This window comes from Chiloscyllium punctatum, chromosome 17 (genome assembly GCF_047496795.1).
Source record: "Chiloscyllium punctatum isolate Juve2018m chromosome 17, sChiPun1.3, whole genome shotgun sequence".
Taxonomy (NCBI): domain Eukaryota; kingdom Metazoa; phylum Chordata; class Chondrichthyes; order Orectolobiformes; family Hemiscylliidae; genus Chiloscyllium; species Chiloscyllium punctatum.
This window is the reverse complement of record NC_092755.1, coordinates 45939233-45954740: the sequence shown is the minus strand read 5'-3', so window position 1 is coordinate 45954740 and position 15508 is coordinate 45939233. Positions and strand designations below refer to the sequence as shown.

The following is a 15508-nucleotide window of genomic DNA, read 5'->3' as shown; positions in this document are numbered from 1 at the left end:
TTATCCAATGACCATTTAAATGTCCTTAAAGTTGGCGAGTCTACTACTATTGCAGGCAGGGTGACCCACATCTGTACTACCCTCGGAATAAAGAAACTACCCCTGACATCTGTCCTATATTTATCACCCCTCAATTTAAAGCTATGATCCCTCATGTTCGCCATCACCATCTGAGGGAAAAGGCTCTCACTGTCCACCCGATCTGACTCCAGGTCCCACTGGCTGTGGAAGGAAGTCTGCTTTCGGCCCCAGTGGGTAAACTCTGAATTCAATGAAATGTTTCAGGTCAATGACTTTTCATTCACATTACTTATGTAAGTGATGTTTGAAAATATATTCAACCTGTTCAGACACATTTCTGGAGCAAGTGGGACTTGAATCTTGGCCTCTGGTCCAGAGGGAGGGAGCTGAAAAATGTGTTGCTGGAAAAGCGCAGCAGGTCAGGTAGCATCCAAGGATCGGGAGAATCGACGTTTCGGGCATAAGCCCTTCTTCAGGAATGAGGAGAGAGGGTGTGCCAAGCAGGCTAAGATAAAAGGTAGGGAGGAGGGACTTGGGGGAGGGGCATTGGGAATGCGACAGGTGGAAGGAGGTTAAGGTGAGGGTGATAGGCCAGAGAGGGGGTGGGGGCGGAGAGGTCAGGAAGAAGATTGCAGGTCAAGGAGGTGGTGCTGAGTCCGAGGCTCATGTCCGAAACGTCGATTCTCCTGCTCCTTGGATGCTGCCTGACCTGCTGCGCTTTTCCAGCAAAACATTTTTCAGCTCTGATCTCCAGCATCTGCAGTCCTCACTTTCTCCTTCCAGAGGTAGGGACACTACCACTACGCTACCTTTTCCTAGCTACTATCAGCTTGTCCAGCAATTTCTGTCTTTGATTTAGATTTACACCATTCTTTGTTTTAGTTTAGGGAGACACTATCATGACCCACAGTGAGTTTCCTATCAACAAACTAATTTGATAAAGTTGAAAATCACCCAACACCAGGTGATAAAGTTGTAGCAATGGACTTGAGTTATTAGATGTGGAGAAAGACAATTTCATCTTGCACTTTATAGACTTGGCTCCTAGATTTAGTCAGTCAACAATAATATTGATATTAAATAATATTATAGTCGGGAGAAAAGAGAAATGGGGACAAAGTAATGGAGAAATAGATAAGGACAGTCAGCTGTAGACTTGAATGAGACTTCAATCCAGTGTTGTGTGTTTGCTACTCTTAAAGGCATGTCCTCTACATTGAAAGTACCAAACACACCAAACTTCTGCTCCATCTCTAAGACTGACCCCAACCTTCCATTATTTGCCATTTAAATGAACGATTATGCTCTCAGACGAGTGTTTCCATCCTTGGCCAGCTGCAGTGTTCCAGCAAAGCACCACATAAGTTTGAGAAACAGCACCTTGTTTTCCATTTAGATATTTCACAACCTTCAGGCCTCAACTCTTCTGGAGTACTGCATGTAATTCTGGTCGCCTGGCTATAGGAAGGATATTATTAAACTAGAGATGGTTCAGGAATGTTTTACCAGAATGTTGCCGGGAATACAGGGTTGGAGGTATACAAACAGGTGGGGATTTCTTTTCACTAGAGCCTAGGCAGTTGAGGGGTGACCTTTTTGAGGTTTATAAAATTATTAAATGCGATAGATAATGTGAATAACAAAGGTCATTTCCCTGAGGTGGTGGAGTTCAAAACGAGGGGGCATATTTTTAAGGTGAGAGAAGAAAGATTTAGAAAGGACATGAGAGGCAATTTTCTTCTACACAAAGGGTATTTCATGTGTGGAATGAACTGCCAGAGGAAGTAGTGGATGCAGGTTCAGTTACAATGTTTAAAAAACATTTGAATTAATGCATGATTAAGAAAGGTTTGAAGGGATATGGGCCAAATGCAGGCAAATGGGACTAGTTTAGTCTGGGAACATGGTTGGTGTGGACTAGTTGGACTAAAGGGTCTGTTTCTATGCTATATGACTCTATATCCTGTTGGCATGGGTTTATTTCCAAAAGAGCTGACCTATATTCTGTGCTTCTCATCTATCGTTATCATCTATTCCATGTTTTAATTGCTCCTTTACATCCATTAACATTCCCTTTGTCCTTCGCTTGGGGAACAACACCATCCATTCCACTCACTCCTCCTCCACCTTTGTCAACAGCATAAAAACATCATATTTCAACCTCCTGCAGTTCTGAAGCAGTCACTGGATTTGAAACATTAATTGTTTCTCTCTCCACAGAGAGTTGATCTGTGTTTCTCAATTTTATTTTGGACAGGGACCTGGCTGTGGGCACTGGCTAAATGCCTCACTGAAAGGTTTTTTTTTGGGGGGGGGATGTAGAATAGAATTTAAAAATAATTAATTTTATGGATATGTGTGAAACTATGAACTCTGGTAATGAACATGACTAAGTCTCCTTGGTTATCGATTGTGTGAAAGAAATCATAAGGTTGAGATACTTCATAAAATCTAGCATGCCAATTCCTTTTGGGAGAAATCCAAAAATCCCTTCAGTAATGGGGGGATTAATGCCCAGTTTGGGAAAGGACAATAATCTACTCCAGTTTTTCTGAGCACTTGAATGTCCTGCATGCAGGAAAAAGGACATTAAAGGTGACGTTTCAAAGAAAATTCTCTTAAGGCATTGTATACAGTCATCAAATATACATTTTAACCCAAGGAACATGGTATATTGGAAATGGGAAGTGTAGAAAGAATGGAATGGTCCAGATAAGGTTATCGATAGTCATGGCGAAACAGGAAGTTTACACTTTGGCAACCAAACTCTTCGGTGCTTGCTCACGGATTAGAGACGTACAGACGCTGAACGTCACAGAAAGTGATGAGGCACCATTCGATTCACATACAGAGAAACTGGACAGCTAGGAGAACCAGATTCTGAGAGATGGGGGCACTGGGAGGAATCTTGTTCAGAGGATCAGTGCAGATCTGATGGGGTGAATGGCCTCTCGCTGCCCTGGAATGATTCGATGATTTCCCCCACTTCTGCAAAAGTGATTTTGAAGATCTTCTCAGCTCTTTCCGAAACAAAATCCTGGGAATGTAGGTCAATGCAGGGTGAAAATATCAAAAGAAAATATTTTGAAAACCACTTAAAGCAGTGAGTCATATAGAGGCAAAATGTGGAGATTAAACAAGCAGGTTTACGGGTGGGAATGATGCATCAAGGGCTCAGGTTGAACTGACTTGCTGTACATAGATTGCGTTTAGCTTATAGCAGAGCCAGCAATGTTCAGAATAGAATTCCCAAAGAATCCCAACAGCATGGAACTAGGCCCATCAGCCTAACAAGTCCTCACCAACCCTCCAAAGAGAATCCCACCCAGACCCTATAACCCTGCTTTATTCCCATGGTTAATGCACCTAACCTACATATCCCTCAACTCCATGGGCAATTTAGATTGGCCAATCCAACTAACCTGCACATCCCTCAACTCCATGGGTAATTTAGATTGGCCAATTCCCCTAGCCTACACATCCCTCAACTCCATGGGCAATTTAGATTGGCCAATCCACCTAGCCTACACATCCCTCAACTCCATGGGTAATTTAGATTGGCCAATCCACCTAGCCTACACATCCCTCAACTCCATAGGCAATTTAGATTGGCCAATCCAACTAACCTAGAGAGTAGGAACGTTCAGAGAATATCGAGGAGAAAGTGCCTAAATGCACCTTGAACAATCTCGAATCACCCAATCAAAGTTGGTGAATCGGGTTGGAGGGAACTGAGTAGATGGAAGGAGTTGGAAGAAATGCTCTGAAGCAAATTGCTTTCTGATCAGGGACCATAAATCACAACCAGAATCACTGAACATGAAGAGAAAAAACCAAGAGGTCATACTGAGCAGCCAATTAAAGAGTCCAGCGCAAAGGGGCTGATTTCTGGAAGTCTGAAAATGAACTGAGGAGGGAAGGCTTGTGAAATAGCACTGAGAAACATTGGAAGTGAAATTCAACATCTTTCCAATATTCCCAGGATGGCAAACAGACGCTGTGAGGTTGCTCATGGGCCAGAGGCATTTCACTGCCATCTCAACAAGCCTCAGCCCAGTCTCTCTATTGAGTCAGCCTTCCAAAGGTTTATCAATGTAGGACGGGGTGGCATTTAGATTAGATTACTTACAGTGTGGAAACAGGCCCTTCAGCCCAACATGTCCACACCACCCCGCTGACGTGCAACCCACCCATACCCCTACATTTACCCCATACCTAACACTACGGGCAATTTAGCATGGCCAATTCACCTGATCTGCACATCTTTGGACTGTGGGAGGAAACCGGAGCACCCGGAGGAAACCCATGTAGACACGGGGAGAATGTGCAAACTCCACACAGTCTGTCACCTGAGGTGGGAATTGAACCCGGGTCTCTGGCGCTGTGAGGCAGCAGTGCTAACCACTGTGCCACCGTGCCACCCTAAGGCAATGGGCTTTTTGTTTCTGGGAGTGGGAATCCCGCACCCGTGGAAGGGCTTCTTCCTGCTCACCGCGACACCTATTGGCTCCAACATTGCCCTGTAGGGTACGTGACCCCTCACCCCGCCAATTACAGCTTGCTCCACAGATATCAAAACAAATTCCGACTTACGCATTGAAGATGCCTCAACAAGGAGGTTCTCTCTCCTTCTCCCAGATGCTATGGCAGCCACCTGCAGTAGGAGGCGGTACTGAGGCTATTGATTTGTCAGCCTCAGTTTGAGCTCACAGAAGTGGGTCACCATCCTTAACTGGATGGCAGAATTGGCAACAGACACTTAAGTGACGATTGCAATCATCCCCAAGGTCCGGTTATCCACCAGCCAATCTCAGACCTTGCTTAGAATCCTACCAATAGTCTTCACTCCATTATTTAAGAAAGATGGCAAGGAAAAACAAGACTGGTGAGCCTGATGTCAGTGGTGGGTAAGTTGTTGGAAAGGATTCTGAGAGACAGGATTTACATGCAATTGGAAAGGCAAGAACTAATTATGGGATAGTCATCATGGCTTTCTGTGTGAGAAATTGCACCTCACTAACTTAATTGAGTTTTTTGAAGAAGTGACAAACAAGATTGATGAAGGCAGAGCAGTAGGCATTGCCTATATGGACTTCAGCAAGGCACCTGACAAGGTTCCACATGGTAGATTGGGGTTAGCAAGGTTAGGTCACATGGAATCCAGGGAGAGCGAGCCAATTGGATACAAAACTGGCTAGAATTTAGGAGACAGATGGTGGAGGATTGCTTTTCAGATTGGAGGCCTGTGACCCGTGGTGTGCCACAAGGATCAGCGGTGGGACCCACTGCTTTCCAATATTGATATAAATGATTTGGATATGAATATAAGACGTATGGTTGGTAAGTTTGCAGATGACACCATAATTGGTGGTGTAGTGGACAGTGAAAAAGATTATCTCAGCGTACAATGGGAACTTGACCCAGGTCGGCCAATGGGATGATGAGCGTGAAATGGACTTTCATTTAGACAAATGTGAGGTGTTGCATTTTGGTAAAGCAAACCAGGGCAGGACTTAATACATGATACTCAGACCCCTTGGCATCATGGGAGCCCACAAAGCCTCCAATACACTAAAACAGCAGCTAATGAACCTGAAAGATCCTATACAGACAACAAGCAAAACTAATGTCATTTACAAAATACCATGCAAGGACTGTAACAAACACCACATTGGACAAAGAAAACGAGCCACCAGGATACATGAACATCAACTAGCCACAAATGACATGACCCTCTCTCACTAGTATCCTCACATAGAAATAAGGAAGGACACCACTTTAACTGGGACAACACATCCATCCTAGGACAAGCCAAACAGAGACATGCACAAGAATTCCTAGAAGCATGGCATTCCAACCGAAACTCCAACAAACACATTGACATGGATCCCATTTACCACTCGCTGAGAAAAAGATTGGGAAATGACATCACCATAGGAAATGATGTCACCCTAGGAAATGACATCACCATCCCAAGGAAACCCAAACATATAAATAGAAAGCAGGAAACACCAGCAGTGCTTCGTCCGGAGGCTCACTGAAGATGTTACCTAGAATAGTGACGAAATGTCTGAAAATGAAACTTCCAGCTCAGTGAGCAAACCTACATCCAGAACCTCAACTTGAGTGACAAATCTTCTCAAAACTTGCTGGGACTTAATACAGTTAATGGAAAGTTCTGGAGAGTATTGCCAAACAAAGAGACCTAGGGGTGGACATGTATAATTCCTTGAAAGTGGAGTCGCAAGTAAACAGGGCAGTGAAGGAGGCATTTGTCACACTTGCATTCATTGGTCATTGCATTGAGTATAGGAGTTGGGATGTTTTGTTATGGGTGTATAGAATATTTTTGGAATACAGTACTGTGTGCAATTCTGATCTCCTGCTCGAGGAAAGATGTTGTGAAACCCGAAAGAGGTCAGAAAAGACTTAGAAGGATGTTGCTGGGATTGGAGGATATGAGCTACAGGGAGAGGCTGAACAAGCTGGGACTGTTTTCCCTGGTGCATCAGAGGCTGAGGTTTATAAAATCATGAGGCACATGGATAGTGCACACAGTAAAGACCTTTATCTCAGGGTAGGGGGGTCCAAAACTAGAAGGCATAGGTTAAAGGTGAGAGGGCAAGGATTTAAAAGGAACCTATTAGGCAACCTTTTTCATTCAGAGGGTTGTGCGTGTATGGAATGAGCTGCCAGAGGAAGTGGTGGAGGCTGGTACGATTACAACATTTAAAAGGCATCTGGATGGGTATATGAATAGAGGTTTAGAGGGATATGGATCAACTCCAACAATACGGTGATGGAGTAGGACGCCTCAGCTGGAGCTCGTCCATTTCCTTCTTGTTTCTGTCTTTTGTTTTCTCTCTTGGTGTTTCTTTTCTTCACTGCCAGCCTCAGCGCAGCCTTTCTCCCTGCACAGCCCAGCCTGTCCCAGTTTCTCAGCCCAGCCTCTAGGTTTGGCGTGACGGCCTCTTGGCCTGGCATGGTGGTGTCTCGGCTCAGCGGTATCTTGGCGTGCACATGGCTCCTGCCCGGGCATGCTCCGGGCATGCAACAGGGGAGGTGGTCGCTTCAGCAGCAGCAGTGATGGCAAAGTGGCCCTATACATGAAGAGTGAGTGGTGAAGGAGGTGCCTCAGTATTGTAATGGCAGCATTGTGAACAGGTAGGCTGAGGTATCCTAGAGTGTATAGATGACTCATCAAAGATGCAATCCTTTGGCTTTGTTCCTTTGTTTATCTATTTTATATTAGGAAGGACTTTGGTGTTAACTATTACCTTGTTTCTTTGTTTTTCTACTTGTTCTCTGAAGGTAATACTTACTGTTTTTTAACTTTATTTCTTTTACTACTTTATGCCTAAGTTTCTTGTACCTTTCTACCTAAGATGGCACCATGTGTGGTAACATTATATACTTTTCATTGTACTCTGTGTTTGAGTAGCTGGGACAATAAAATCTCAAAAAATGCTGGCAAATAGATCAGATCAGTTTAAGATATCTGGTTGGTATGGAATTGGGTCCAAGGATCTGTTTCTGTGCTGAATAACTCTATGCCACTTTGTGCCAGTTTTGGGACCTTTGCTTTTGGTGATATGATCAGATTAGATTACTTACCTCAACTGGAGTTCCTGTGGGTGCTATACTACAGGAAGGATCATTTCCAGGAATGAGAAACTTCAGTTGTGAGGATAGACTGGAGTGGTTGGGATTGTTCTCCTTGGACAGAGGAGCATGAGGGGACTTGGATAGAGTAGGTAGGAAGAAACTGCTTCTGCTTGTCAAAGGACCAAGAACAGGAGGGCACAGATTTAAAGTGATTTGCAAAAGAAGCAAATATGATGTGAGGGAAAATAAAACGTTTTCACACGAGTGGCTTGGGAAGTGTGGTGAAGGCAGTTTAATTCAGGCATTGAATAGGGTATTCGGAGATTATTTAAATGGAAAATGGGCAAGCATATGGGGAAAAGGCAGAGGATTGGAATTAAGCTGTGAAATCATGGCCTCCTCCTTTATCATAACACTTTTGTTAGAATTGTAAATGGAATCAACGACAGCACTGAAGGGGACTGATTTGTCTGTATTTTAATATGACTCTGGTACAGTCACATAAATATTTTGCATAGAGCTAATGTCGGGGATAAAAGTGAGGTGAAAAGGATACTTTACAGCCACTGGAACGCCTGCTAGAAAAAAAACAGAAAATACTGAGCAGCTCTATGGGAGAGTAAGAGTTCAAAGTTTAAGCTATGTGACCTTGCATCAGAACTGGGCCACAAAGCTAGCTCCGCCTATTCCTCTGTGGATTTCCAGGGTTTGGCTGTATCCGTTTGTCTGCTTGTGTGAAAATGCCCTTCCTCGAGCTGGAGAGTAACCTACCAGCAAGCCAGTTCTCCGACCAACTGCTCAGCAAGCTGTGCTGTGCGGCCGCCAGTATCCTGGACAAACCCAAAGAGGCAAGTTCACCCAGTTCCAAGGGAAACGCCGAGACTCTGCTCTCACAGAGGGACTGACTGGGGGAAGCTGCACTGTCTCAATGAAACTACCACTTCGCAGTTCACACCGTTTCTGTGACTCCCTCTGGCGTTAACTTTACAGTGATTCCTTAAAACAGTGTCAGGCTGAAGCAAGAGCTCTGTAGAATTTGTGTTTGAATTTGATTGGCACCGTGTTTGTAGCATCTTTAACATTAAAGCCAGGATCTCTGATGCTAATCATAGAATCCCCGGAGGTGTGGGAGCAGACCATTCGGTCCATCGAGTCCACACTGACCCTCTGAGGACCACCCCATCTAGACTCAACCCCCTACCCCTATAACCCTGCATTTCCTATAGCTAACCCGCCTAGCGGGCACATTCCTGGACACAGTGGGTAATTTAGAATGGCCAATCCACCTAACCTGCACAACTTTGGACTGTGGGAAGAAAATACCCAGAAATGTCAGAGGTAGTAAATCAATCTATTTCCTCAGTTTTCAAAACTATTTCCTCAGTTTTCGGAGAACACCGAAACCATCCCAGCAGTAACAGGTAATGCAGAGCCTTCAGAAAAGGAGGAACTTAAAACAATTGACATAACTCTTTGTTTCCTGATGAAGGGCTTTTGCCCGAAACGTCGATTTCGAAGCTCCTTGGATGCTGCCGGAATTGCTGTGCTCTTCCAGCACCACTAATCCATAACTCTTTGTTAGGGTTAGTAGTACTGGAGGAATGCAGATTGGTCCCTTTAATTGAAGAAGGATATAATTGTATTGGAGACAGTTCAGAGAAAGTTCATTAGATTAATTCCAGAGATGAAAGGCTTGCCTTATGAGGACAGACTGAGCCATTTCGATCTATACTCACCAAAGTTTAGAAAGATGAGATCTATAAGACCATAAGACATAGGAGTGGAAGTAAGGCCATTCGGTCCATCGAGTCCACTCCGCCATTTAACCATGGCTGATGGGCATTACAACTCCACATCTAATTGAGATATAAAGTCATGATAATCCCATTGGACCGTACGGCTGCTCTCTCAGAGAGAAACAACTGGTGACTTAACCTGAGAGTCACCAACCTGCGTTTGAGAAAGACGGTCCTTCATGGTAACCTTGGTGAGTGTGGGAATTGAACCCATGCTGTTAGTATCACTCTACATCAGTCATCCAACCAAATGAGGTGTGTAAGATGCTAAAGGGGATTGACAAACTAGATGCAAACCAGATGTTTCCCCTTGTAGGGTATCCGAGAATGAGTGGTCATAGTTTTAGGTTTAAAGGTTGGCAGATTTAAAACAGAGATGAGGAAGAATTACCTCTCCCAAAGGGCTGTGAATCTGTTGAAGTCACTACTCCAGAGTGCGGTGGATGTCTGGCACACAGTAAATTTAAGGAAAGGGACAGATTGTTAATTAATACTGGGTAACAGGTTTATGGGGAATAAGCAGGAATGTGGACTTGAGGCCAAGATGAAATCAGCCATGATCATATTAAATGGTGAATCATGTCCCAGAGGCTGACTGGCCTCCTCCTGCTCCTCGTTCTTATATAACAGGTCTCCAGGTAGTTCACAGAAAGAGAGAGCTGTGACACACACCAACTCACTGGATGATCCAGTGCTTGACAGAGAGTTGGATTTACATAGTACTGTACCTTAAAGGAGGCAAGCATGTGACATTGGTGGAAGTTTAGGTCGGGGAACTATGTGACTGAAGGTACAGTTATCAGCATTGGGTAAAGAGACAGGGATGACTGTAGTGGCCAGAATTCTAAGAATAGTTTTCACAGAATTACCGAGCTGAAGGAGAGAGAGAGAGATGAAAACATAGAACATATGGGATTTAAATGCGAGGGTTCAGTCTTTTAGTTTGGAGGCATGGAGAAACAAAGAGCCAATGTAAGTCAATCCCTGTTTCAGCAAACTGCATTAGAAACCTTTTTCAAATCTCCTCAGAGCCCCTGTTGTTCTGGTGAAAGTTTTAAGAATCATGTATTGTCACTTGTAACAATCTTTGCCATCTGTGTAATCATTCCAGTGAAGCTAACTGGGGTAACGTTGTCTATGTCTGCTTTGTAATGCACCCAAAGGTGGGGCTGAACTGATCTCAAACCATATCAACAATGTCCCTTTCAACTTTGATGTGGAGGTGCCTGGGATGGACAAAGTTAAAAATCACACAACACCAGGCTATGGTCCAACAGGTTTATTTGAAAGTACTAACTTTCAGAGCCCTGCTCCTTCACCAGGTAGCTACCTGACAAAGGAGCAGTGCTCCGAAAGCTAATACTTTCAAATAAACCTGCTGGACAAAAACCTGGCCTTTCAACTTTGTACATGTCCTGCTTGCCACCAGCTTAACCTGCATTGGAGATTTTGTGTCTCTAGAAAGAGATGAAATGTATTAATTTGCACTTCTCAAAATGATCTCAGTGTTTACATTTTGCTGTGTGTCATAGTGCCATATACCACAGAATCACCCATTGCCCCCACCTATCCTGACAGGCAAGCTTGGAAATTCTGGAATTCTTCTGCCTTCCCAACTCTCTCCTCAATTGAAACAACAATTTGTGGTTCAACTTTAACAGCTGTTTGGGAAAATATTATAAAACAAAATATGACAAAAACAGGATATTAGGATAGGTGGGCAAAACCTGGATCAAAAAAGAGGGTTTGAAAGAATGCAAAGAGATACAGAGATTTGGGAAGGGAATTCTAAGGAACTCCAGTTTCTCTCTACAGATGGTCCCAGACCTGCCGAGTTTCTCCAGCAATGTCTTTGTTTTTGTGTGTTTTTCAGATCGCCAGCATCCTCAGTTCTTGATTATATTCTGTACATTGGATAAGTAGCCTGACAACTTTGGGATTGAAGGGTCAGAAGAGATGTTGCTGGGGTAGAACTGCCTATCTTCCGCATACATTAGGAAACTGGTCCCATGTTTTTGGAAGATAATGCCAAGGGGCAGTATATAGATGGGAAACAGGAGGGGCCCAAGGATTGATCCTTGGGAGAAGTTAAAGACAATCTGTGGGAAAGGGAGGAAAAGCCAGGCTGGTTATAATTAGAAAACAGTGGAGCTATGCTCGTGCAGTCGCACTTAGCTGGACAATGTTGGAGAGGTTTGAGAGAAGGAGCAAAGTGTCTACTGCCTCAAAAGGTAAGTATCATGAGAAGGGGGTGAAGGAATGGTTTGTCTTTCTCACATAGGATGTCAATTGTGACTAAGCTAAGAGCCATTTCTGTAGTGCAGCAGGGTTGCAAAACCGATCGGAGGGATTCAAACATAGACTGCCTGGACAGGTGGGCACTCAAAAGAGGAGGCAAATTTAGAAAGGAAAGAGGATTGGAGATGGGGCAGAACTTTGCAAAAACAGAGATAATGAGAGCAGATGTAAAGGAGAGGGAGATGTATCTGACACCTGTTAATAATATTAACGAACAAATGGGAGGCAGAAGGAAAGCGGGGTGGCGAGTAGTTCAGAAATATTATTCCTGAAACAAAGTTTTTCTTTTTACAGAGAATTAATGTGACCGTGAAACCAGGCCTGCTAATGGCCATTGGAGGCAGCACAGCCCCTTGTGCCCAACTGGTTGTGTCTTCCATCGGTGTGGTGGGCACAGCTGAGCAGAACAAGCAACACAGTGCCAAGTTATTTGAGTTCCTCACAAAAGAGTTGGGTCTAGCCCCAGACAGGTAAGTGTGAGGATTCAGAGCCTTGTGATAGAGATCACATCTGTGCTCCTGGTGATAGCCCTCCCACATCTCTGTGTCACCGGGTTGTGGATTCAAATCTCATCCTGGAGATTTGAACACGTTATTTTTGCTGACACTTGAGGGAGTGCAGTGTTGTTCAATTTTGCATTTTCACAGGGCCTGTCACATCCTCAGGGTCCAAACCACATTGCAGCCAAAGAAGTCCTTTTAAACTGTAGTCACTGTTATAATGCAGAAAACATGTGCTTGTCAACCCCCCACAAACAGCAAATGTGACGCACCACGACACTCCATCTGCCTTCTTCAGTGAATGAAAAAGATCTCATGGCATTATTTTAAAGAAAAATGATTATTCCAGGCAATCAATGCAACACTTATCTACCAACCACGATCCCTAAACAGATCATCTGGTTATGATTGTATCGTTATTTGTGGGAGCTTGCTGTGTAAACCGTTTGTGATGGTTCCCACAACAGTACACTTCAGAAGTACTTCAAGATATTCAAATATTATTTGAGGTTGTGAAAGGCACTAAATAAATGCAAAGAAAAACAAAGTGCTGGAGAGACTCAGCAGGTCTGGCAGTATCTGTATAGAGAAAAACAGAGTTCACCTTTCAGGTTCAATGACCCTTTGTCAGAACATTCTAAATGTGAAAGGAAAGGTACATGGCTGTGTAACAGGAAGGGAGGAGACAGGAGAGACGATGGATTATAAACTTACAAGAACTGAAGTGATTTTTGACGAGAGGTAATTGTTCAAGACAAAAGAATGGGGACAAGTTGTGGTACAGACTCAGTTTGAAATTATAACCTAGTTGAAAAGAACATTGGCCAAGTCCCCAAGAATGTTTGAAAAAATACTCGATATTCCACTGAAACCGTACAAAGATATTTCCTTTTATTTAAAAGTTGATTTCTCAGAATCTCCATGCTCTATTCTATCAATATATTTTCACATTGATGCCATAACGCACCAATTTGAATCAAGTATACACATCGAAAATTGGATCAACTATGGTTGGCCATTCAACTCCATAACCTGTTCCTCCAATCAGTTAGATCATCACTGATATGTATCTTAACTCTAAAGTTTTGACTGCTTGTCTCTCTTTAATAATCTTAATTATCTCCAATTAGATCACCCATTGACCAAGAAAATGGAAACTGACTATATTGCTCTGCTATATTTCCCAGAAATATTTCAAATAGCTTCAGTATCAAGCTAGCTACATTCGCAGGATTCACTTTTTTGTCTCCAGCCAGGGTTTCATTCCACTCATGCACTGTAACCAGGATATATTTGCTTGGGTTAGTCTTCTACATATAGAAAGGCGGTGCTGCTTGAAAAGTCACTAGTGTGTATCTGTAGCAGTTGAAATGAAAGCTGTCTGCAGGTTGGGACTTATTCAAGTATTCATGGCAATATTCTTTTTGACACTGAAAATTCTGATTTAATTGGAGATTTTGGTTTTGCCATCTATCCAAATGCAGTGCACTTGTTTCTTTTCACTTTCAATACCATATTCCTGAATGCATGTCACACAGTAATCAAGGCTTAAAATGTTTTAGTCTGAAGCACTGATACTGTTGGATGACTTTTTTTTTGTTGTGGGACATTTTTTGGAACAAAGGACCTACATATACTGCATGCAATAGGAATTTCAATGAGCTATCTAGCACAAAGGAGTCTGGTGTCATGGCCTAAAATTAGACAATTACAAATAGAAAACACTGAGTTACTTTGCTGTAGCAAATAACATTTAGCAAAAATTGCAAATATTGTTGAACGCATCATTCTTACAGCAATCCATCCATTTGCCGAACACCATTGGCCCACATTAAGAGTTTACATTTTTATAACCTTTTCACATCCCTGCAGCATCATAAAATGTTTCACTCTCACTCAGTACACTTGAAGTGCAGTGACTGATGAAGAATATTGCAGCCATTTTGTACATAGCCAGCTCCTACGACAATGAGATAATTGATTCTTTATGATCAATAAAGTTAGAACTCATCTCTAACATTCGTGTCACAGTACAAATACCTTATTCTGTGTGAATTGAATCCCTTGTCCTTGAGTTAACTGATGGAGACAATGTGGTGGCTGTGGGATTAAGCTTAAGGCTGTGGGTGCGGTGATTGAATTTGGATATAATGACCTCAACAGTTCGTTCATCTGCTGACATTTGCTGTTGTCACAAAGCAGAACTGCTCAGTAAAGATAGCAGGGACTGAGTAGCATACCTAGGAAAGGGAGCAGTCCCATGGATGCATACGCTAGGGTCTAAAGGAGCAAACTGAAAAGAAAAATTTGGTCATTTATAGCAACTCAACTGTTACTGCACCAGGAATTAGCTAACTGACAGACCAAGTTCAAAATCTAAGTATGATCAGTTTTTGCATCTGCGATACTTGACTGAAACTTGTGAATTTATGAGTGGAGAAGTTACATTGTTAATTTATCTTTATCCATCCATATTAACTCCAATGACATAGGTCAATTAACTATTCTAAGTTTGCTTTATTGGATGGCTTGGAGATTGTATATTTGGAGGTTTTGAAAGAGCTGTTTGTTCATAAGTCCTAAAAATGCATGTCAGACCTGTTTTTAAAAGCTTGGGAAATCACAGTGAATGGGAATGTTTATGTGAACTTCCTATATATCCCATGTTGTTGCGCTAGGCATTGGGCAATAAGAATCCTAATTGATATAATTAAGTGTTTCATAACTATAATTTGCTGCTTAATAACCTTTGAATTATTTCTTTACAGGATCCTGATTCGATTTTACCCTATAGAAAAGTGGCAGATCGGGAAAAATGGGACTGTCATGACCTTTCTGTAAATTAACTCCGGACTGAGGTCTTGTGTGTTGACACATACATGTTTGTTCAAATATGTCTTGTACCACCAGCTGTGTTATTGAATGTGACACAACAGTGCTTAACATTAAACAATTCCAATAATGCAGTCAACTTTGATCTTGACATTAATTCATTGTTAAAATGATTGAGAGGTAAAGAAATGAATTTGGAGTCATTGAAACCAGCTCCTATCCCACGATTAGAGGAATCCTTGGGTTAGAGAGGGAGTTCTATATAACAATGCTCTGTAATCTATCTGTAGATACCAATGAATAAGGATCGCAATATAAATATGATGAGGGCCAATCAGCTGAAGTCGATTGCTTAGTATCTAATGTGCTTTGCACTAGCATGGAGACATTGGAGTCCATTTTGCAGCAATCAATGCTGGTTTCAACAAAGTACTCTGATTTGTAGAAATATGGAAG

At 42.7% G+C, this 15508-nt stretch overlaps 1 protein-coding gene across 1 annotated transcript; it reads left to right on the top strand.

The window, feature by feature from the left end:
* The first annotated feature begins 8301 nt into the window (after positions 1–8301).
* Positions 8302–15186, top strand: ddt (D-dopachrome tautomerase). Its single transcript, XM_072587047.1, has 3 exons — positions 8302–8474; positions 12015–12190; positions 14989–15186. Exons 1-3 carry the CDS (start codon positions 8367–8369, stop codon positions 15059–15061), a joined length of 357 nt encoding a protein of 118 aa, XP_072443148.1. The 5' UTR covers positions 8302–8366; the 3' UTR covers positions 15062–15186.
* Positions 15187–15508: the final 322 nt, after the last annotated feature.

Excerpts from the sequence above, each read along its gene's own strand:
- ddt (XM_072587047.1), top strand. The coding sequence starts at position 8,367 with ATGCCCTTCCTCGAGCTGGAGAGTAACCTACCAGCAAGCCAGTTCTCC. Across the intron at positions 8,475-12,014 it reads TCCTGGACAAACCCAAAGAG|AGAATTAATGTGACCGTGAA; the intron begins GCAAGTTCACCC and ends TTCTTTTTACAG. Across the intron at positions 12,191-14,988 it reads TTGGGTCTAGCCCCAGACAG|GATCCTGATTCGATTTTACC; the intron begins GTAAGTGTGAGG and ends ATTTCTTTACAG.